Here is a 24649-nt window from a genome sequence, read left to right as displayed (position 1 = left end):
GCTCTATATTCTGATAGTAATCATAGTTACTGTAAATTGAGTTTTTTCAGCAACAGGGGTGTTCCAGCATAACATAACAGAAAATGCTTCTATTATACTTCTATTTTCAGGTCGGGATACCAATTTTATCCTGTCAGGAGAAAGAACAGATTTATCAGCTTCACTTTTTATAGTATTCCAGTTTTTATCTGCAAATTATTTTTGTTTGATCGCTTCCAATTTCAATTGTTTATCCTGTGTCTCTGATTGGATAAAATTGGTATCCTGACCACTTATATTTTTCTGTTTACTACAGAGCTGCAGAGACTGGGAGACCTCTGTTACTGCACAAACACTCTGTAACAATGATTACTATCAAAATATAGAGCTGATTAACACTTGTGTAACAAAAAAATACCACTTACTACTTGTTTCATTCTTGGTTCCATTATATGAATGACCATATCGAAGCTTGCATTAGAACATCAGTCTGCAGTGTACTGTCTGAGGAAGAAATTGTTTGTTGGCCAGTGAGTGAAATAAACCTGTGTGTGTGTGTGTGTGTGTGTGTGTGTGTGTGTGTGTGTGTGTGTGTGTGTGTGTGTGTGTGTGTGTGTGTGTGTGTGTGTGTGTGTGTGTGTGTGTGTGTGTGTGTGTGTGTGTGTGTGTGTGTGTGTGTGTGTGTGTGTGTGTGTGTGTGTGTGTGTGTGTGTGTGCGCGCGCGCGTGCGTTTGTTTGAACAGGAACATTTATTGCGTGTGGAGGGCCTACTTGGAGGGCACAGTCCAGGTGACTCAGTCCAGGATCAGTGCCTGTGACAACTACAAGACCCAGGTCGCAGACCCGGTCAAGACGGCCCGGCTTCAGAAGGAGCTGCAGCTACGGAAGGTATGGCCTGAGTTTATACATCGTTGCGTGCGGACGTCGCGTACTGGAAATAGCCGAGCTTGTAGTATCGGCTCTTTTCGCGACACCGGTACGCAACTAAGTATAAATAAGGCATATGACGTTCAAACCCAAACTGTTCGCACGTTCATACAGCCGTACCCAAAGCAATGTAGAATCGTGCGGGAGCAGCAGGGGTGCATGAGCTGCGTCTAAGGTCCGAAAGTGCATTGCCAGAAATGTTGAGTTGGGACCAGGGCATGTTCTCTGGTTACTTACAGCCACGTTCCACTGCATTCAGTGCCCACAATGTAGCTTTTGTCCCGTCCCCCCCTCTCACCTCTGGAAGCCACTGTCATCGTAGCTTTCAAGTCAGACATCCCGTAATGGAATGACTCTGATCTCACCTGATCTGTAGCAGCTGTGTGGTTCATTTGTTTAGAGCTGCAATTTGGGATTTTATTTTATTTTATTTATTTTATTTGTCAAATACCTGGTGTTTGTTATCTCCCTGCAGTGCATTGAGCAGCTGACAGTGGTCCAGGCAGAGCTGCAAGAGTCTGTTAAGGAACTGAGCAAGAACAGGAAGAAGTACCAGGAGACGGAGACCATGGCCCAGGCCATACGAGAGAAGGCAGAGTTGGAGGCAAAGTATGAGCAGTTCCTTAACAGGTTGCCCTCATGCAACACTTGAACTGTGCAAAGCCATTTGATATAGCAACATATATTTCGACGAACAAGCTGTCGTTATTTCTAGCAACACAGTATCGGTGCATAATACAATTGGCACGCAAATACAGCGGATATTCAGCTGACAAACCACATTTTGTGAAGGAAGTGCCATTAAGCTGTCAGGCACTCTGAATGCCCTTCACCGATTCTTACCCTAACATTAAAGGACCATATCACCACCAATACATGTGAATAGACATGTCATTGTCTATTCACAGCTTCAGCGATGTATATATATCATGCATAAACATAGACCACTTTCATGTAAATAGCTTTTTTTCTTTTAGATTTGTAAAATTGTCTCAGTTAAAACATAATTGCATAATTATTGAGCTAACATAATAATTGAGTAATTATGTTAGCTAAACATCATTGTATGGCTAAGAAGTCATGGACACTTGAATATTTTAGTTTTATCCGTCGACTATTTTTGGTAGACTTTTAAAATCAATCCACGCTTTAAAATGCATTAAAACTCAACAATAACATAACTTTGACTGCAAGTAAATGGTGCAATAAAGTTCACCGTGTTGGATTACCTATTTACCTCAAGCAAGTTTCAAGTCTCTGATTTGCACCCTGTCTTTCCCTCTACTCAGGTCCAAGCTGAGCCTATTCCAGTCTCGATCCAGTCTGCAGAGAGCAAGTGTAAAAGTAAGTATAGCCATATATTTAAAACCCTACCTTGGGCAGTGGATATTTATAGTGGCCCAGACTGCAGTGGTACATTCTCTGTTGCAGCTGAAAGCCAAGAGGACTGAGTGCAACTCCAAAGCCACCCATGCCAGGAATGACTACCTGCTCACGCTGTGCGCCGCTAACGCCCACCAGCAGCGCTACTATGAGACAGATCTCATAGACTGCATCAAGGTGAGGATGTAGTAGATAGATGGCTGGACGGTGAAAGTTATTGATGGAGAGATGGTGATAGCTGAAGCTATAATAATACAAATTACCAAACAAGTTTCCTTCCATCTGTGCCCTCAAGGTGTTAGACGGTAAGGTCTATGAGCAGGTAAAGGACTACCTAGCGTCCCTCTGTCGGACCGAGCTGGAGGCCTACCAGGCTGTCCACGACACCTTCAGCCACCTCCTAGAGAGCTCCAATGGGGTACGTCTTCGAAAGTGAATCCATGACCGCCGTTTGTCCCAGTGTCATTTTGAGCACAGGAGGAGGTGAACGCTAAGGCCAACCTTCATTAGTTTGAATGGCTTAAGTTACTCGGGTACCGCGGCACCTCCTAAGTTACCTGCTCCCGAACCACGCGGTGTCTTTCAAGTCCCATGTCGTGGAGGTCATCTTGCCTTTCTGAAACTGGAGTGGCGTTTTGTTTTCGTCCCAGGCCAGACTATGTGGAGTAGCGGTGGTGGACACGGCTCTGTTCTACAGCATGGCTCATATTTCGGCCCAATTGACACACATGGTTCCTGTTTCACCTCTCGTTAAAGGGGTATAATCGCACTCTATATTTGTGCGCGCTAACACCGCTAGTTTGTTTACTTAGTGTTCCCCCACACAACTGTGCATGTGCCCGTTCCAATCTCTGTTGCATCATCCTGCGACCTCTTGAGGTCGACCGTGACTGTACCCTAATGACCTCTCCACTTCCTCTGCTACTTGTCTCTTCGCAATGTTCCGTCCAGTCCCTATTGGTCTAATGGGAACAGCATGATGGCTCTCACATGGCCTTATAATTCCCTTTCAAAGCGTTGAATATAAAGACCGTACACTGTTAATAATGGAGGCTTATTTTTAAAACCTTTTAATCTTATTGGCTTGATACATGTATCTGTCTGTGTCAGATGTGTTTCACAGTGTAGTTTAATTAGCTTAGATTTTCCAGTTGAGTCATGGATGTGATTGTCTTTTCAAGTTGTATTTTTATAATTGATGTATACTCTGTATGCTCACTGATTTGCATCTGTTCCCTCCACTAACCACACACACACACACACACACACACACACACACACACACACACACACACACACACACACACACACACACACACACACACACACACACACACACACACACACACACACACACACACACACACACACACACACACACACACACACACACACACACACACACACACACACACTGTATCTTGTTGTAGGTGTTGCAGGAATTCCACCAGCAGCTGTTTGTGCAGAAGAACCCCATGTTCCACAGAGTCCCAGACTTCCTTTTCCAGCCCAGTGACACTGACACGGTGAGACCTTGTACTCTGTTACACCCACTAATGGCTGCCACTTCTGTGGTGCTCCTTTTGCATATACTAAGGTGCTCCTAACATTGACTGGCTGGAGACCTTATGGTCTCATAATTGTGGTGAAGTCATGAGGGAATACTGGAATTAGCCACCCCCTGACATTCCCAGTTGCCTAGTATTTAGATGCCCTTTAGGATAGAGAGAGAAAGAGCCACAGCATTCAGAAAATGCTGTTGTTAAATTTGACATGCGAGCTGTGCACCATGCAGGCATATTTGGACATGAACCCTGTTTTTGGCGCCACTACTGGCAATGTGCTTACATCGGAGGATGGCTACCTGAACCGGACCCGGCGGTACTTGATGGTTTTTGCTGTGGTTTCCGAAAGAAATCCTATCCTACGAATAGAATTGACGGCAAGGGCCATGCAGTGCCACCCAGCGTTGAGAGAGCTTTGTGCCGGGTCTCACAGCACACCAGTAATCCAACCGGGTCCACAAATGGCTCAGTACTCTGGAAAGGACCTAAGCTGCTTTCAACACCTTCAATGCACTTCCATGTTGTACAATTTGTATGAAACTTCACATTTTTGCCCGCTATGCCCGCCCTACTGCGCAAGCGCGACTTCTTCTTCTTCATGTAGTTTCCGCCACACTGGATGCATTACGGCACATTGCTGCTTCCTACAGGTCGGAAGTATAACGCAGTTTGTATTATCTTCTCACTGCAAATTATTTAGACTGCCCACCCAATTTATTGTGTATGTTCCATTCTATGACTCAGCCACCATTGACTGAGTTGGCGCAAAACCCTGTCTCAGAGTGCTGCCCAGCTCTTCAGCACTTATATCCTCCTAGCTGGTCCTCCTAGTCCTCTACTACGAGTACGTACTATTGTGTATAGGTGACCTTTTGATCCTGAGGGGGAAATTCACGTTCGGCTACACCCAGCTGATGGTTGCTCAGATGGTCATGTTGAGCACACGGGGGGTTAAGTGTCTTCCTCAGGGACACTTACGGTGCGTTTTAACAGCGGGCGATCAGGATAGTATTTTCCGGAAGTGCATTATATGTCTATGAGAGCCGGCAACTACTGGCGATAGGGCGAAGTGGGCGGGGGGGCGATGAAAGATGGATTTTCTTTATCTTTTGGACGATGTCGCCCGGCGATCGCCCGAGAGTCGCCCGCTGTTAAAACGTACTGTTAGGCACATAGAGTAGGCAGGGGGCGATCCAGTGACCTTCTGATTCCCAGGCGGCCTCTCCACCCACTCAGCCACTGCCACCCTAGATTGTATTGTGTATTGTAATGCTGATTCTGTACAAATAGCCATTGTGAGCCGGCAACTTTCCTGTAATGCTTTAGTCTACAGGAAGCTCTTATTAATCTTAAACTGGTACTTAAAGCTACACTATGTAACATATTTAGTGAATGAATTTGTATTGTGACCAATCTCTATGGTAGAGTGTACAATACACAACTATATCCTGTGGTCTGCTTTGACCACTACTGGTTGACAAGTGGTACTGCCTAAAGGTCAAAATATAGTTTCACCCACGAGCAAGCAAGCAGGCCCTACTTAGCTCAGTGGTAACAAGTTCAGCACTTGCACGGGGGATTGCGGGTTTGAATCCACAAATTCATGCTGTTTACTAGAGCCAAGAAATATTGATTATTATCGATCATAATCCACTGCAAATGGTTCTAACATTGAGAGAGTCACTGAATACTGTGGCATTTGAGAAATTTACATTTAAGTACTACTGTATACAGTATAGACAGTCTTGTCTTGATAGTTTCCCTATCAGTTTTGGATTAAGGGGAAGTCATTTATAAAAATGCTGTTCTTAAACACAAAGACACACTCTGTCATTCTGCCCTTCAACGATGTACTCAGCATTGTGTCCTGTACAACAGTGGTTCCCAAACTAGAACCAGAACCTAAAGAGAAATAAGACGTTTGCCCGGGACCCAAACTAGTGAAAATAGCAGATCTACAAGCTCACAACGTGCTGCTTCGTGCCGCATTGTGAGCTTGTAGATCTGCTATTTTCACTATTCTTTTTCTAATTTATGGATTTTCTTTTCCAATTTATTTATGAAATTATTTTGAAAAATGTTTTAATTTGTCATTAATTCCTGAAAAATGTTCGGGGAACATTTTTGAAAATCTTTTGAAATAATAATAATAATTAAAAACAAAATGTAGGAATCGAAAAATAAAGGGATATTTACTCGCGACCGTCCACGACCCAAAGATGGGTCCCCGACCGACTGTTTGGGAAACGTTTCCATATTGCTTTCGAATACGGTAGGTTGGTCTTCTCTGGCAAAGAGGTGTAATAAACATTGGTATCTGTTTAACTATAAGGCCATTGTCCAATAGTTTCCACCTTATATGTGTAGCAATGCTCCTGGAACTTTGAACCCTATCTAACTCACTCAAATGAGTGTCTTAATCATAACTTAAAGTCAACCAAGCATGGTCTGAATTGGTAAAGCTTTTATTTGAGTGCCCCAACTTCTTGGAATGATCTTCAACACAACCAATAAATAATTTTCTAAAAGCTATGAACAATTTAAAACCATGATAACAAAGGCCCCTGCCTCAAGTGCCCATCCTCCATGTATTCCTGAGAATTCATTAAAGGTTGAATGAATGAATAAACATTTACAGTCCAGCTTCCTGAAGAGCTAGAGTTGTGTGGATGAGTGAGGTTGGTGAACAACAGAAGTGTGTCCAATATGTCCTATTGCTGCACACAATACTGGCTGTGTCGGTATTGGTAATAACACTTCTCTAAGTATACAATTGTATACAATTGATTGTATTCAACATCAGAACTCAATGCAGTGAGTTTTCACTTAATTTGATGATCTTGCAGTGTTTCCAGTATAAAGGTCCTTACACACACCGGGGCGAATTCTTCATGCGAATAAATACGTTTTTTTTTAAAACCTTATAAAGTCAATGCAAGCGTCCACATCAGTTTCGCGAAGCGAAAAAGCGTCTTTTAATTATTCGGAACGAGTCAGAATTTTGCGTATATTCGCCGGTGTGTAAGGACCTTAACACTCTTCAATTATATTTTTTCTTATTTTTTAATAACATTTTATCAAAATGTTGTGCATAGTTCATGTTACATGAAATTCTATATGATCTCTCATGTGCCTAGTTGTATACAGTTGGTATGGCAACTTTGAGAAATGGACTTCTTTCCCCCCATCATCCGGTGATTATTTGGACTTATTTGGAGGTATTCAGAATTTGATTACAGACATTGACACTTGTAATTCAAATGCACGGAATCTCTGTATGAGTGTGTGTCCGCGTGTCCCCTGCACATCACGAGAACAGTTCGACCGATCGACTTTAAAACATGCCGTGTGTATCGCCAAGCACCCGAGGGAGTGCAGTGCCAAGTCGGTGGTTGTCCAGAAATATCTATAAATACACACATCTCTGTATCTGTCTGTCTGTGTCCCTTTTATGCCCATATATGGTGATCACTGTTGCCATCAATATGACATCATACTTTAATAATGGGTACTGCACTTGGTACTCTGACAAAGGGCATTACATAACCGGAGGGGCATGCGGTCCCAACGGACAAACATACTTTATTTAATACATTAAAAAAATAGAAAATGCAACATGTCGCGACTTTTATTATTATAATTGTGTAAAGCCATTTCACAATAGAGGGTCCGCAGCCAGAGCTATATGGCTATTTGGGGGTCCTTGGCATGGAAAAAGTTCGGGAACCCCTGACCTGACCCGGCCCATGCCAGTCATGACAGCCATGCCTGACTTTGCCCGCCATCGCCCCTTCTCTCCTCCCTCCATCCATCCATCCGCCCCTCTGCTCCTCTGGACTACACTGGACAATTTGTTCAAACTGCAAGCGGCTCTTGTTGTTTTCATTGGACGTCAAACAAGCAGCAGCCTGTTCCTAAAGAAAACATTAGTGGTGGAGTGCCCCCCACCCCTCCCCTCCCCTCTCCTCCCCGCACCAACACCACCACCACCACCACCACCACCCTTTGCACTAGACAGAGGGATCCGGTAAAAGAGTAGTACTGAAAGACGGAGGGAGGGGCCAGGAGGTAGGCAGAGTGCTGTGGACTGCCCATCTGTGAAAAGGGGGCATTGTGAGAGGGCTTCATCAGAGGGCGCTCAAGCCCCCTCTGCTCTCCCTCTTACCCACATACACACACACACACACACACACACACACACACACACACACACACACACACACACACACACACACACACACACACACACTCAGATACATGCACAGAGGGACTCAACACAGCTTACAGTGCTTCTCAGTCAGAAATGCTCGGTACTCTCCCTCCCTCCCCTCTTACATAACATAACACGACTCCACCTGGAGCTGGGAGGCCTCAGGACACACGAGCGGAACGCGTTCACGGTTTCTTAGACGACAGGCCTCTCGCTATGAGATGACGTTAGCAGAAGGAATGATGATAAGCACGCCCGTTTGGCTCGGCACTGCCCCCAGTGCAGTGTTGCCAGATTTTTGAGAGAGAAAAAAGCTGCCTGGTGTGTGAAAACGAGCCCAAAAAGAAGCGGCTAGACCGCATGATCACACATAGTTAACTTGGCATCAAAATCAGTTTTACCTCTTGAACCCTTTATACGTTGGCTATTTGAAAATAGCCGATCTACAAGCTCACAAGAACGGATATTTTCGAAGAATCTTGAAAAGATTTTGACACGGAAATGTTTGAGAACCACTGGTTTAAACAACATTAGGAAGAAATCCCAAATAAGCAAGAACACTTTACAAACAAGCAAAAAAAAAAAAAAACACGCACCTTGCAACTTCCAATATTTACAAGCGACTTTACTGGAAGACATGCCCAAAGTTTCTTATAATAAGCCGACATGGCAACACTGCCCCAGTGCTGTGCCAGTTACAGGCCTGGTGGTGATGTTGGGCTACGATGATTTCATCGCTATCGGGCAGAACACGTGTATGTCCAAACACATTACTTTTCAGGAAATGGAAATATAGAACCTGTGTTTATGGATCAAATTGTATTATTCAGTCACAAGCTCCTGTTAATACTTTTCATTGATAAAATATTTTTACAACTGTAAACCTGGTGTCCCTGTCTTGGGCATGTCATTTTTGTGACTTTGTGAAATTGTAGATCAGCTATTTTAGCTACTTATGCACTTTATAGAACAAACAGTATAAAGTATAAAATGGGGGATTCATTTATGAAAGAAAAAACAACAACCGTAAAAACATGAAATAGCACTCTGAAATTCCCTGTGAAGATACAACTGTCCTTAAGCGACAATATGTTCGGTAACCTTTTATTTATTTATTTATTTAAATAATCTTAGTAAATTTACAGATGGGAACTCACAGAGTGTATTTACTTCCTGGTAATTTACACTCAAGATTATTACCTGGAAGTAAGACTAGCCTAACTATTAAACAGTGGTTTAGGAAGTGTTGCTCAATGACCACTAAACGTTATTCATTAAATAGGACAGTTAAGCTTGCCATTATGAATTGAGAAGTGGGGCTTTTTAAAACCTCTGGCCCTGCCACACCAAACAGAAGAGAGACCAGGCCTAGCCTCATTCCCAGGCGTTTCCATAGATATATACTGTATACATGTATCTATTGGCTGCTGCTGTTCATTTGAGCGATGCGTCAACAGAATATTATGTGCATATTATGGCAAGCCGTGCCTTCTAATGTGTGCATGTCCTATGGAAGCAGAAGGTCTCTCCACAATTTAAATCATCATAACTCACTGAATTCCCTGATTTACAAGCGGTTTGGTTTGTTATAAATATTAAATACAGGATATTTGTTAAAAATGGGGATTTTCATACCAGAAAACCTTACGTAGATAATAACAGTAATAATTATAATTCATTAAAAAAAGGTTTTAGTCTCAGGTACTCTGGCCTATTTCTTGCAGTGGAGTAAGGGGCCGTGTGTCTACAGAAAGGTTGTCTGTCTGCCATGCATGTATATGGTAAAGACTGTCTGCCATGCATGTCTATGGTAAAGACTCTCTCAATGCCCAGCGTTTTTTGGGCGCAGAGCCCTGAGTGCTTCAAGCAAGACACGGTTCGACTTTTGGAGAGGAGCACCGATCATTTGATCCTGTGACAACCCGGTAATTTACGACTCAACGGTGAAACGTTACCACAACCATGAGAAGTCCACTATGTGTGCTAATGACACAGACGTCAGGACATTCGAGCACAGCAATGGTTGATCGTTTCAAACGATGCGGGTGTCAATAAACGCTGCGTGTGAGTGCTATGGACATGATATCCAAAGCGCTCCACAGCAAGCTTGGATTAAGCAAGCTGCCCTGCCTAATATGGGGTTGGCATTGATGTGCAGCCCAGTGGCCAATGAGGCGTCTATGTATGTACAGTATGTCTACGGGCGTTCCGACAAAGGAAAAGGCTGTGAACAAAGTCCAGCATTCCTGTGTCAAAAGAGAGGGAACATACATTATACTCTGACTGGTCTGTTGTGTTGTCAATCGAACGTGTCAACAGGAAGTGCAAATACGATACCACTTTAGTTTTGCTAGTTTGGTCTAGTGATTAATTGAATGTTGCCTCTGATACAATGTCCCCGTTTGTTGATTTTGTCTCCTCTACGTTTCCCTGGGGAATGTAAACACGAGAGTGTGAGGAGGGAACGGAAATCCCTCAATACCACCAGGACACTTCTTAAACTAGTTTTCACTTTTCCAAGAAAGTCGGGGACCTTGGTCAAGCCTGGACTAGGCCAAAGGCAGAGCTGCTCTCATTGGTCATGCTGTTCCACTATCTTAAACATTAGGCCTCAACTCGTAATTGAAGTCAAAAAGACATCCGAACCGCTATGCAGCAAGTTTGATGTTATGGATTTCATAGTTCTACACTCGTAACCTCACATACAAGGATTAGGTTGTTTGTTCCTCTGCTGTGGACATCTACAGGAAGGGCTCTCCCATTGGCTGTCTTTGTTTAGATAAACAACTGGTTTGTATACTGAAAAGCCAGCTTGCTCAGTTACACAAGTTCCATCCACGCTTGCACCATCAGGATTTGTATTTGTTTAAATCTAATAGGTCAGTATTAACCACATGAACCCTAGCATCCCTCCCTATTCTGGGTATGTCATAAAATAGGGCAAAATTTGGCAAGAGGGGTGAAGGATCTACAAAATCTGTGTGTGTATACAGTATATAGCTATTTGACATACAACAAAGCATTGGGTTTAAGTGGTTAAACCATTAGCTCAAAGTCTCTCCTGGTAATGTCTTCCTGAGAGAACTTTGGAATTATTGGTAGATCTTGATTACGGTATGTGACATTCTTGCCATTTCCTGTCCCACTTGTAGGTCGCGCAGCTGCAGAAGGAGAACGGCACGTCAGAGGAGCACAGCCTGGACAAGGAAGCACGGAAGTGGGCGAGCCGAGTGGCACGGGAATACAAGTGCATCATGCACACGCAGCGGGTGAGAACACAAATGGACTCCCGAGATAGGAGAGAGCATTGCGTGCTTAGAGATAAGAGACGATTTTATACCTGTATGTACTCTGACTGATCAGTTGATAAGTTGCCCACTAGAATGGGCAAAATCAGTGATCAGAGTGATTTTCTGAGCACGGCGTGATTGCTGGCGCCAGGCGCGCTGGTACCGGTATCTCAGAAAACTGAGTTTTTTTGGGGGGGTTTACTGAGAATGGTCCTAAACAGCTTTAAACATCCTGTCAATGGCAGTTGCATGGGAAACAGCTCATTCATGCGCAAAACAAAATGAATCCTAAGCAGTGGACCTCACACAGGTAAAAATAACATTGTGTTTAAACAACCACGTAGAAAGCACAATCTCTATATGAATTAAGTGACCATCCTTGCTCAAGGACACTTTGGCACTAACCCAGGGGGAGCTGGCGATCGAACCGGGAACCTTCCGATTCTCAAACGACCTCCTCCGCTACTGCCTCTGTGCGTAGACTCACTTATCTGATTCATAGCCACTGAGTCGAGTAAATTCTATACTTTTTGCTAATGGCCTAACAGTGAAATGTTTGGGAAATACATCTGTGGGGTGAATCACGGATATCTTTCTGTCCTAAAATATTGCTTGGCTTCACACTTGAAATAGCTTTAGGCGATATGGACAAAATCAAATAGCACAATAGTTTTGACCAAATACCCCAATGTTGATATCGGAGGTATATTTTGTTTTGTTTTTACCCTTTTGTTTTGTTTTTTTCTTTCAAAACTTTTTTACTTTCAAAAATAGCGAAAATAGTTCTGAGCTTGTAGATTATATCCCAAATACCAGACAATATCTAGTCTCATATCACGATATCAGATCAGTATCATAACAGTATATTGTCCCAGCCCTATTTAGGCTCACAGATTGTATACCCACATTATTATTATTTTTTTACTTAATTTTTATCCCGCGATTTTTGTAACCCATTTTTTTCACCCGGTGCCTATTTCCTAAGTGATCCTGGGCGCTACACCAGCCCTACACCAGCACTACACCAGTCCCCCACAGTAGGGAGGCCAGGGCCGAGCTCATGCTTCCTTCAGGCATGAGAGCCAACTGACCTACTTGTCACCTGACAGGGGGGAGGTTCCCTGGTTGGACGTAGCGCGTGGAAGGAACACGTTATTCCAACCAGTTCCCTTCCCCTCCATCAGGCGCCCCGGCTGTCATGGGGGAGGCAGTATAGTGACCAGGATTACTACTGTATACCCACATTTACTGCTGTGAAAAGTAATTATTTGGCTGTGAGAGTGTAACGTTTGAAATGGAAAATGTGTACAGTAGGACCTCAGTCTTTGTTGCACTGCATTTGAATATGAGGAGTAAAGGCCTCGAAGCAGAGAATAGAAGAGTCTGTAACCAGGAAATCATATAATTTACTAATGAATGCCATGTGTCAGAAGGAAATGATAATGTGTTATGGTAAGAATGTATGACGTGACGTAACATCAAGACTTGACTATTATTACCCTCCTGGCCCAGTTGTGAAACTTAAGTAGTGAAGATAACGGTTCTTGCCAGCCTCTATCATTTTCCAGTAAACAAGACTGAAAACATCTGCCCCACGTTCCGGGAAATGACTGGTGTGTGTGTGTGTGTGTGTGTGTGTGTGTGTGTGTGTGTGTGTGTGTGTGTGTGTGTGTGTATGTGTATGTGTATGTGTATGTGTGTGTGTGTGTGTGTGTGTGTGTGTGTGTGTGTGTGTGTGTGTGTGTGTGTGTGTGTTTTTCTCCCCTCTGATGTTGCACGCTAAAATATTTTATTGTTTGGGCTCTTCTTCAAAACTCATTGTGTCATTCTTTGAACGTTCCTCATTCTCACAGCTTTAGTGTTTTACAATTTCCTTTTTTGTTCTCTCTTCGTTGTGCAATTATTAATCTGACGCCAGTCATTGTAAGGTTATTCTTTGTCATGTGACTGCCTTTAGACCATGGAGGAGTTTGGGACACAGGAGGCTTCAGAACAGAACCACGGTGATCTGGAAATCAAGATGGAAGCGGCCAAACAAAATCTTCGCAGGGCAGAGGTAATGCGTGTGCGTGTGTGTGTGTGCGTGTGTGCGTGCGTGTGTGTGTGTGTGTGTGCGTGTGTGCGTGTGTGTGTGTGTGCGTGTGTGTGCGCATGTTTGTGTTTTGGGTTTGAAACGGCTCAGCTTTCTGCTAGGGGTCCAAGCCTCAGCCTCAAGCCACATGCGCCCCCTAGTGGCTCAGAAAAAGATGAGGTTTACTTTTTTTCCCACACACCAGAGCCTGTCATGGCCCTACTACAACGCTATGGCCCATTTTTTTCCCCCGTTGTATTACTGAAGGTGGTTGGTCCTATTTTACGTAGATGGGGGGGGATAATGGCCCGGTTGCTCACAGAACCTTTTTGAAGTGGGCCACAGCCACATGTTTGTGTATCTTACCACATCATTTCTGATACCCTCACTGAACATAACTGAGAACAGAGCCTTGGGGGGCTATTCCATTACTGAAGACATCTACCCTCAGCCAGTGGTGTAACGTAACTAAGTACTTTTACTCAAGAACTGTACTTATATAGTACAATATATGTTTTTTTTTACTCCACTACAATTATTTGAAAACTGTAGTTACTCCTAGTTACTATTAATAATTCATCAAATTATTCATCATTCATCAATATCTTTCGAAAATAGCTAAAGTTTAAAATAGGGTTCAAGTGGTTTATGATCAATAACTATTGTCCAATACCATGATGTACTGTACGTATATGGTCTGAAATGGGTATTCTGTATAATAAGTACTTTTACTTTTGCTACTATATATAAGTATATCTAGCTGGTAATACTTTTGTACTTTGACTTAGGACTTTAACTTTTTTTTCCACATTTTTTCACATTTAATGTGTCCACTTTTAAATTTGGTGTAAGTGATATAGTTTTGTTAAAATGAGCGTTAAATAGCTGTATATTCTCGATTTCTCGTAGTAATCATTGCTATATAGAGTGTAACAATTTCTCGAGATCTTTAGTAAACAGAAAATACATACTCATACAGGATAAACAGATGAAATTGGAAGTGATGAAACAAAAAATATGAGCAGAACAAATATTATATTGAAGCTGATATAATATTGTTCTCGCTCCTCATTTGACATAATTGATATACTGACCTAAAAATGTACATCTACCTGTATTCTGTTCACTAGAGCGATGTGGAGATCGGATTATAGAGCCTTAAAGGACGACTTCACCCACGTTCAACCTATCTTCATATAATTGGTCCTCACTAATGCTCATGATAAAATGGTGCCATTTTTTCGACTCGGTCTGTGTCTCAGAGGAGGGCTGTGGACACTTCAGAAACCCGCCTACCAGTGACATCATCATTAGGCAGGTTTCTTTTTTAACGCGAGAACAATGGCTTCCATTATAGCGTGCTAACTTTCCAGGAAGAGAAAGCATGGTTTCTATTAGCTTGGATTCCCCATCAATGATCAACCAATATTTACAAGCGACTTTACCGGGAAACAAGCCCAACGTCGCCTATAATAAGCAGACATGGCAACACTTACAGTGTCCTGTTAAACGTGCTCGAACACCACATTCCAAGTATCTTGTTTCTTTGCCTCTCTACTTCTCATCTCAAGTCATATCACAGTGATTCTCAACCTTTTGAATTTCAAGGACCCCAAGTTTATCATGCATTAGACCAAGGACCCCCATTTGATACTTGGGACTTTGGGACCCCCAAACTACACTGTAAAACCATCAGTGTTTATTTAAATATATAGTGTGCTCATTTTCTTTGTGTCATCACTACAAATTGCATTTGTTTATCCTGTATCCTGTATGAGTTCTCTCTCCTGATTGGATAAAATTGGTCATCTGAAAATGTATTTTCTGTTTACTAAAGATCTGTAGTGATTCGGAGACCCCTGAAGAACCACTCTAGTCTATAGCAATGATTATTATCAGAATGTAGAGGATACTTATTTTAACAAAAGAATATGACTTCCTGCACCTTTAACTCTAAAAGTATACAAATGGAACCCATTAAAGGAGTAGTTCACCCAAAAAATTACTTATTTTCTATCAATTACACACCCCATGAAGCATTTAATTCAGGAGTTATTGTCGCATTCCTAAGCCAATAATTTGATTGCAGTCGGAAAGATGCTAATCTTTGATGCTAATCTTGGTGCTAATCCGGTAGGAGACTCAAAGTAGACTCTTTGAATCTCTTACCAGAGATCATCAAATTATTGGCTTAGGTATGCGACAAAAACAAAAAAAATCCAGAAATTCAAGGCTTCATGGGGTGTGTAATTGATAGAAAATACGATATTTTTTTGGGTGAACTACTCCTTTAAGTTTGGTTCCATTTGTACAATCTCAGGACCCGACTTTGAGAACCAGTAGTCATATCAGATTCTCTCTGCCATGTTATTTATGGTTGTCTCCTGTTGATGATGTCACTGTGTCGTCACAGACGGTGAAAGTGAAGGCGGAGGCACGCCTCGACCTCCTGCGACAGGCTGGCGTTGCCGTGGAGACGTGGCTAAAGAGCGCCATGAACCAGGTGATGGAGGAGCTGGAGAACGAGCGCTGGGCCAACCTCAACGCCACAGACCCCTCGCTGTCCGTAAGTTCACGCATCACTGCACTCGTTCTAACATATCGCTGATGACGATGTCGAAACAATTAAAATAGTGAAAATAGCGGATCTACAAGCTCACAACGCGTCGCGTCGCATCGCGAAAAAAACATAAACATTCTCAGACAGCGAAGATATGCGGTAGGGGTGGGACAGGTAATCGAACTAATCAATTTAATCGATTGTAAAAAAAATGTTGATTTTAATTAAAAAGAATACATTTGGGGGGAAAATAAAACATTTCAGACTGATTACTGTAGCTAAGTTACCACTGAGAAAAGAAGTAGTTAAGCTAGATTTTTTTTTATAATTAAACTACCACACGCTATGGGAAATTCCGCTTCTCTTAGAACTCCTCTACTCCCCACCACTGCTGTCATACATGTACCATCATTGTTCAGATCAGCGTAGGTCTATTTCATCTAACCTAAGAGTAGTCACTCAAACCTAGGATTCCCAACTACCCGAAATTCAAATAAGGGACATCCAGCCGAGCGTCCCTTATTCCCAAGAAAAATAAGGCACGCCCAGCTAAAGATGAAATCTCTCTTTGTATATGTACAGTTTTAGAACATTATCTTTACCACTTGAACCCCAGCATCCATATTGTGGGGGAATCATTAGCCAAAAATAGCAAATCTACAAGCTCACAAAACGTCACAATTGGCTATTTTTGGCGAAGAGATTTGGTGTAGAAAGTCTAGAGGGTATATGTGGTTAACAACCTGCATTATAGTATATGTATATGAGATGAGTATATGAACTTAATATGTGTGTCACTGATTAACTCCCAAAAATAACAAACAAAGTCCCCTTATCAGTTCACTAAGGGACACGTCTTTTAGTTTCCAAACAAGGGACGATTCCATATTTCAAGGGACGGTTGGCAACCCTACTCACATCTGCCGTTTTGTTCCCCCAGGGCACAGCGGATTTAGAGCGAGAGGACGAGGAGGAGACGGAAGACAGCGGAGAAGTGTTGGACGACAGCAGCTCTAGTCCGTCCAGCACACTGAGGAACTACCCTCTCACCTGCAAAGTTCTCTACTCCTACAAGGTAGAATCACCGTTCGCATTTGTGACTGAACCCTAACTTATCCCATTCAATCCGGGAACGCATCTCTGTCATTTTAGATTTCTTTGGCTATTCAAAAATAGCAGATATACAAGCTCATAGCACCTTGTAGATCTGCTATTTTTGAAAGATCGTGAAAATGTGTGCAAATCTTTAAATATGTATTTTATTCTTTTTTAAAGCAAACATTTGTACAATATTTTGTTCCAGGGACCCCCAGAAGCAAACATTTGAGGTACAAATGTTCGCTTTAAAAAATATATATTCAAAGATTTGCACACATTTTCACGATATTTGTTTTTTTGCAGATCTGTAAGCTCATATGAGCTTGTAGATCTGCTATCTTTTGAAAAGCCAGAGAAATCTTAAAATGACACTATTTTCCGTGCAAGACAACCGGCATGCAGCCAAAGACAATGGGAAACCAAGACTAGCCATCTTCGATTGACTTCCTGTATCCGTGTGACGTGGTGGGTGCCTGCCCCTTTAAGAGACTGGAAGCATTAACAGATACCATTGGCTTGAGCCCAAGACGAAAAAAAGAAAAGAAAGACATACCATCTCTGGTTTACTTCCAGTATCTGCGTGAAGTAGGTGGACGCCTTTTTAGGAGACCGGAAGCAGGTTTGGAGTCTATTATTTCCAATGGAAGAGTGAACGTGAAGGCAGCTTCTGAACCATTCTTTAGCCCCATGGTCACTGAATTAAAATGGCTTTTTTCAGAGAGACAAATCAGGAGAAAATCGACTTTATTATCTCTGTCCAAACACACTCTCGCGGGATCTAGCACCTGTAAACATAGGACGTTCGCGAGATTAGACAGCCCACTTAGGAGACCATTTGTATGATTTGTGTACCATTTCGCCTCTAGTGGGATGGCGTATCTTTAATAATAATCTTTGCTTGAGCTCACCAAATGGGGTGGGGAGTTGAGGGGCTAATAAGTAACTAATAAGTAACTAATAAGTATTCAATTTTATGTTTTATTGTACTCTGTGTGACGATTTGAGGGTTCCTTTATTTGATGTAATGCAAAAACAAAAACCTGTGCTATTCTGGGAAGATGATGGCCAGAGGTTGGAGTGGTTGTTTAATTATGAGGTATTTAAGAAGGCACATTTTGTTTCTAGTTGGGAATTGCTGCTCTAGCCATTAAAGTTAACGTTTATTACATGAAGCCTTGTTTGTTTCCTTGTCCTTGCCTTACAGTCATCTCAGCCAGACGAGCTGACCATTGAGGAGCAGGAGGTTCTGGAGGTCATCGACGACGGAGACATGGAGGATTGGGTCAAGGTACACCACACCTCTGCACAGGGTTGGATTAGCTGGGTGGGGATGGAGGGGAATCCATGTTTCTGCTTTTATCCCCCCGTGGTCATTCATTTTTATGGCTAGTGGCGATATGTGTTATCCCTGCTTCTGGTTCGACTGAATTAAATGCATGCATAATAATATCACAATTTAATTTAAAATTGATATTAATTAATTAACCCTGGCATCCCTAATTTGGCCAACCTAAAAAAAGGAGAGAAAAAACATTCACACACTGACGGCAGGGGAATACATGCAAGGCACCATTCTGCTCATCGGGGGCAGTTAGGGGTTCAGTGTTGGGCTCAAGGGCTCACTTCGACACTAACCCAGGGGGAGCCAGGGATCAAACCGGGAACCTTCCAATTCCCAAACAGACCTCCTGAGACACTTGTCTTATCTAAATAAAGCAATTATTTCCTAAAATAAATACGAGGTTCTTAATTTGGAATAATCTGCTCAAGGATACATTAACACCAGCAAAGTCCAGGGGAATGTATATTTTCAGTGTAAAATGTGTAGAGGTAAAAAAAAAAGAAAAAAGGAGGGGGCCAAGTACAGACTCCTGGGGGACCCTGGTCAACAAAGTAGGATTTAAGTGGTTAATAATATTAATAAATGCACATGCTATACTATGCAATTCCCACTTTTCTAGGCCAGAAATCGTAGTGGGCAGGTTGGCTATGTTCCAGAAAAGTACCTGCAGCTGCCCTCGTCCAACAGCCTTCTGAGCATGCTCCAGTCCCTGGCTGCCCTGGATGCACGTTCACACTCCTCCAGCAACTCCACAGAGCCAGAGACAGAGCTCCCCACCAGCCCCTCTGTCAATGGAGACTCTAATGGTGAGCCTCAAGTCCAATTCATACTTCATCAGACTGTGAAGACAAATATCCCTTTGGGGACAATAAAGACTATTATTGTTATCATCGAACAACGGTGTTGTGCGCAACTATAACCAAGCTATAAACTCACAACGAGTCATGGATGCGATGCTTTGTGAGCTTGTTGGTGTGACAGTGTCATATGACAGAGCATAAATTGGGCATTAGTACATTATTTTCTATAGAGTTAGTTCAGTCTAGGTGGCGTTAAAAAAAAGTCTGAAATGTAACTTGAAACCTGCAGACACCGTGTTTATACTGACTTCTTAATCTTCAGATAGTTTTATTTTATTTTATTGTATTACTATTATTATTATTATTATTTCAGTTATTTTATCCACAGTGTTGAGGAAACTCTAAGTATAAGAATGGCACAGGCTGCACTGTGTTGCAACAGCTGTATTGTAAGCACGTGCCTACAAAACCCTTGAACATTGGGGTCTCTCTCTTGGTGTTGCAGTGTCGTTCGCCAAGGCCTTGTATGACTATGCGGCGCAGACGGACGACGAGCTGTCCTTCCCGGAGGGCGCCATCATTCGCATCATGAGCAGGGAGACCCACGAGGACGACGGCTTCTGGGAGGGAGAGTTTAACGGCGTCGTCGGCGTGTTCCCCGCCGTTCTCGTGGAGGAACTGAACTGTGCTGGTGAGAACGGAGACAACCGGAGAGATGGAAGTGCACAGGTACGGACGCGCGCACGCACGCACACGCACACGCACACACATTAATGTGAATGTATCTGCCCTGGACGGTGCACCCCAGTTTTCATGTTGATTAATCATCCACAAAATGACTGATATTCATTTGTTGGCATCTACAAGCTCACAACACGGCGCAATGAGACGCGTTGTAAGCTTGTAGATTTGCTATCGTCGTAGTATAATTTCTGAGTTCTGGGTTCCCAGTACTCATTGTTAGTACCACCTCCTAAGCAGGGCCCAATTTAGGTTCTGAGAACATTCTAGGTGAGAATGAGCTAAACTTTATTGCATGTCGTTACATTCCAGGCTTCTCCTTCCACGTCGGTTCTGTCGGACCGTTCCCCTCGTAGCCCCTTCCAGGCGGGACCCTTCCACAGCAGCCCCTGTCAGGGCAGCCCACTCCAGACGCCTACCTTAGGTTCCCCGCAGTCCAGCCCTTCCAGCGCCACAGCCTCGCCTATAGGCCGACCACCTGCCTATATAAATGGACACCACAGGCCACCACCGGCACCAGCGAAAAGCCCCTATCAGAGTAAGACAGGGGTTCCCAAACCTTTTCAGATCGAAATCCAAAAGAGATGTCTGGTGTGTCCCATGGGACCCAAACTTACAAAATACATTATGTATTAAAGCTCTAATTATTTATTTGTTTGAAAATAGCAGAGCTACAAGCTCACATCACGATGTGATGCATGGCAAGCGTGTAGATCTGCTATTTACAAGATTTTCCCCCTGAAAATTTGTTTATGTTTTTTAGAAGAAAGAAAGTATGGATTTACTTTTAATTTTTTTTAAGAAAGGTTAAAAACTCTATATTCACTTGCATATTTACAGTATCCGTGACCGTGGTCGCAGCCTTATGCTTGAGAAACACTGGAGTAATATACCAGGGGAAGTGAGGCAATGAAAGAGATTTGAGATTTGAATGAACATTTTATGAAAACACTGATGAACAAATTTGAGTTGGAGGAATGAACTCATTTGTACATGGGTAAGAAAAAAGCCCATTTGATAAATATTGCATTTACTGATAATAATGACTGTGTCTTACTCCTCAGGTCCAGTCCAAGGCTCCTCTCAGCCTCCCAAATACCCAGGTGAAGGAGGCTCTGGAACCATTCGCCCTGTAAGTAATTATTATGTATTTTTTAGAATTACCCAAATTAACTTGTTTTAAACATAGCCTTCTGCTCTGAGGAAGTATGAGGAAGAGCCTTAGTGGGCAAAATGTCACTTATTACTATAATAAGTCTTTGCAAAAGGTTGTGTGCAGATATTTTCTTTTTTATTCTGTTACATACATACCTGTAATACTTGTAATACTGTAATACCTTCAGAAAAGCTACAGAATGAGCTGTCGGCTGGAACAGGGAGCTGAACAGGGAGCTGTTGGAGTACTTCAAAATAACTCTAGAAAGGCCATTTTAGGCTCCACGTGGGAGTTGGGAGTAAACAGAAAAGTGGCGAAGTGCTTACATTAAACACTGATTTCATGAGTCAGCTCCACCACACTTTTACTAACGCATAACAACAGAACTAACTTTATCCACCTCAGCACACACTGCTGTGGATTGAAAGCATAGTGTAAGTGCACCACTGTGGGAGCAGGTCAGATTGTAAACATTTGCACATGGAGCCAGGCCGAGTTTGGGATAAGTACAGAGTAGAATGGTGGCGTGCTGCTGCTTTCCAGGCTAGGTAAAGATTTGTCAGCTGACAGCTGACTCTGGATCTAATATTCTCTGCAGGTCCAAGAACTATAGGTATGCAAGAGACAAATTATGGGCTGGTGTGGGTGTCAGGTGCCTTGGGCAGGATACCTCCATGTCTTACCAGCACACAAGCCAGCTAATCAACGGAGCACAATAAAGATTTTGTAACATGCCAGATGATCACCGAACATGAAGTTTTAAGACATGGACTTTTCCACGTGTGTTGCTAGGTTCGTGCTGCCCCGCCACCACCTAAGCAGCATCCCCGTGGGCAGGTGAAAAGGAGAGAGGAGGTGGAGATCACACTGGTGTAGGAGTGTCACCCCGGTGGTGGCAGCAACCTTCAGTCCAAACCTGACGGGACCTGGTGGATCTAGGCTCCTGGTAAACGTGAGGAAACCCCAACCCCCTGCGACGGGACCATCCCCACTCCACAGCAGCAAGGCGGAGAGGCCCTTAAGATGTTGCCTTCTCCCTTTTCCATTTCCCCACAAGACAGTGTTACCAGCTAGCAGTGTGGTGGAATAAACTCATGTGCCTTTCTGTCTCTAATTCGTCTTTCTCTGTCATGTCCTCTCTTGCTCCGTTTGTATTTTTCATTGTTTGCTCCTTCTCTTTGCTATACAACCGTCTGTAGCGTCTCGGTTTCTGTGCCTATTTGTTAACACTATTCTTGAAAGTTGGGCTCTGAGCTGTGAGAGTCCCGCCTTGGTTGGGAAATTATTACAATTGGATTACTATGCAACAAAGTTATGCTGGGAATGGAGGTGCATACATATTATATACAGTAATTGTTTTCAAAATGTAGCTTCAGGCCAAACCAAATGTCTGGTTGTCTCCATATACAAATTCAGTGTAGAAGAGGCTGGTCCTCTCCTTTTTTGAGTAAAATACAAGCAACTAGTCTAAAAGTTACATTAACAAGGGAAAAGTGGCAATTTTAGCAAGAGGTTTGTTATTTCAGTAGGGAGAATCTCCTGATGGGGAAACGTAAAATAGAAAACTATTTCCCCTTCATTTATGTTGAATTTCGAAACATCTTGGGGATAAACGTAGTACCTACAGTATGAAACCACATACTCCGTGTTTGCTATTGTGTTGTAAAATAAGTATTTAGCTACTTCATTATCAATAGTAATCTAGGCCTAACCTAGCCAACATTGGCCGTCGATGAGGAAATTCAGTCAGAAATAAAGGAAAGGGTTGCCTTTTGTGGCAGAGGATTTACAAGCAGCATATTATGGTGTGGAGAGGTCAGACATGCCTTTTTCTTCAAGGAAGAAAACACCTTGAGCTGCTATAGCTACCCAGTGGAAATGTATACTGACTGAAATACTGAAGCACTTTTTAAGGTCTTTTTATTCCTTTTCAGTATTGTTGGTTGGTCTCTTTTGTGGATGCTTGTTCAATTCAATGTTTGTTACATTTTCTTGTTTGACATTTTGTTGACCAACTATATTGGTATGAATAATTTTCTCTTTTAACTGCTCTTGTTTTATTTAGCCTTAAATAGCTGTTGTAGTGTCTTTGGTTGAGAGTGAGGTATGATCATTGATCATATTTTTTTGAAATATCAATAGTTTACAGAGCTTGGAGCGGATGGATGTCTGTGCAAATGATAGGACGTAAATTTTAGAATTAGGATAAAGCCTATTGAAATGTTGTTTAATTTGATCACAGGAAAAGAGATGTCTGTCAGCCTCGTTGCTGTGTTCTCATTGATCTCCTTGAGATCTGAATGTCATCAAACTTATTTTTGAAGTTTATGTTTACCCTGTTCTGTTGAAAAAAGATAGTTGTCAGACTCAATTCTCTTTTCCCAATAGAGAAGTTGATTTTTAGTCTACTACTGGTCCTGGTTCCATTTGCATTATATTGGGCCCTCTTTATCTGAAACTGAAATTCAGTTACAAACTGCCCGCGTTTCCACCATGTACGTTCTACAGAGGTTATTGAGCATCACAGTTATATACCAGTGGATATTAAACAGTATTTATTGTGTACAAATAAATGTGAAATAAAATTAGTTGAAATAAAACACCAGTGTGTTGTGTCGTATTAATGGAATCATATTAAACTGTGTGTGCGTGTGTGTGTGTGTGTGTGTGTGTGTGTGTGTGTGTGTGTGCGTGTGCGTGCGCGCGAGTGTCCACGACTCCACATACGTGTGTACCAAAGTAAGAAAGTATCATGGTGGTGACACCACCTATAATTGTCAGAAATCAATATTGCATATATTGCTGACCGTTTCCAAATAATAATAAAAAAAATTAGCACACAAAGATTTGGAGACCCCCCTGTAGTAACTCTGAGGACCCCCTAGGAGTCCCGGACACAAGTATTATTTCCAATAACCGGAAGAGTGGGCACCTGAGAAGTCTGGACAGTGGACACCTTCATGTTACATCATTGGCTATTTTTTCCTATATGTAAAAAAAACTAAACAAAAAAAACAACAAGAATAAATGTATGCTTTGGAAAATGGTCTGAAATAAGGTTAATTTGTTATGAACATGCGTGAACATTTTACATTTAAAGGCCTAATATTTCAACAATTGCTTCAAATTGCAACAAAACCTGTGATAGCCAGTCACTTTGGGGACAAAAAAGAAGTTGTAGGGTACATTTTAGGTCTGACGTGCATGTTCAAATCATATTTTTCACCTAATTCACCTATTTTACTTAATTATTTACGACCATTTTCCAAAGCATACTTTTATTTTATTCTATATTTGCATTCATTGTTTTGTGTTAAACAATTGCCAATTTAACATTGAGGGTTCCCAAAATGTCTAGGTGCGAACTTGACCCAGTGTAGTCTATATACTTATTTTCTGCAAGTTAAGCTCACTGATGATGATGACATCGTCATCATCATCATCAGTCGCGCGCGTGCTCGTTTTTGTTTACATTCGTGCGTGCGTCGTTTGACTTTTTTTTCTCCTTCTTTTTTCAACCGCAAAGC

General features: G+C 42.4%; 1 protein-coding gene across 1 annotated transcript in view; it reads left to right on the top strand.

Annotated features, from left to right (window-relative positions):
- LOC308090296 (F-BAR and double SH3 domains protein 2) overlaps positions 1–23712 on the top strand; it is a 47007-nt gene extending 23295 nt beyond the window's left edge. The window contains exons 5-20 of the mRNA XM_080435412.1: positions 723–867; positions 1382–1515; positions 2196–2250; positions 2338–2466; positions 2585–2707; positions 3720–3815; positions 11217–11333; positions 13312–13410; positions 15839–15991; positions 16926–17060; positions 18288–18371; positions 19045–19231; positions 19731–19954; positions 20279–20504; positions 21031–21098; positions 21915–23712. Of these exons, the coding sequence (XP_080291538.1) occupies positions 723–867; positions 1382–1515; positions 2196–2250; positions 2338–2466; positions 2585–2707; positions 3720–3815; positions 11217–11333; positions 13312–13410; positions 15839–15991; positions 16926–17060; positions 18288–18371; positions 19045–19231; positions 19731–19954; positions 20279–20504; positions 21031–21098; positions 21915–21998 (2059 nt within the window). The 3' untranslated portion in view covers positions 21999–23712. The remainder of the gene's footprint in view (positions 1–722; positions 868–1381; positions 1516–2195; positions 2251–2337; positions 2467–2584; positions 2708–3719; positions 3816–11216; positions 11334–13311; positions 13411–15838; positions 15992–16925; positions 17061–18287; positions 18372–19044; positions 19232–19730; positions 19955–20278; positions 20505–21030; positions 21099–21914) is intronic.
- The last annotated feature ends 937 nt before the right edge of the window (positions 23713–24649 follow it).

Source organism: Gymnoscopelus braueri, assembly GCF_963280865.1.
Source record: "Gymnoscopelus braueri genome assembly, chromosome: 8".
NCBI classification, from domain to species: domain Eukaryota; kingdom Metazoa; phylum Chordata; class Actinopteri; order Myctophiformes; family Myctophidae; genus Gymnoscopelus; species Gymnoscopelus braueri.
Note: the sequence above shows the minus strand (reverse complement) of the source record. Positions and strands in the feature narration are given on the sequence as shown.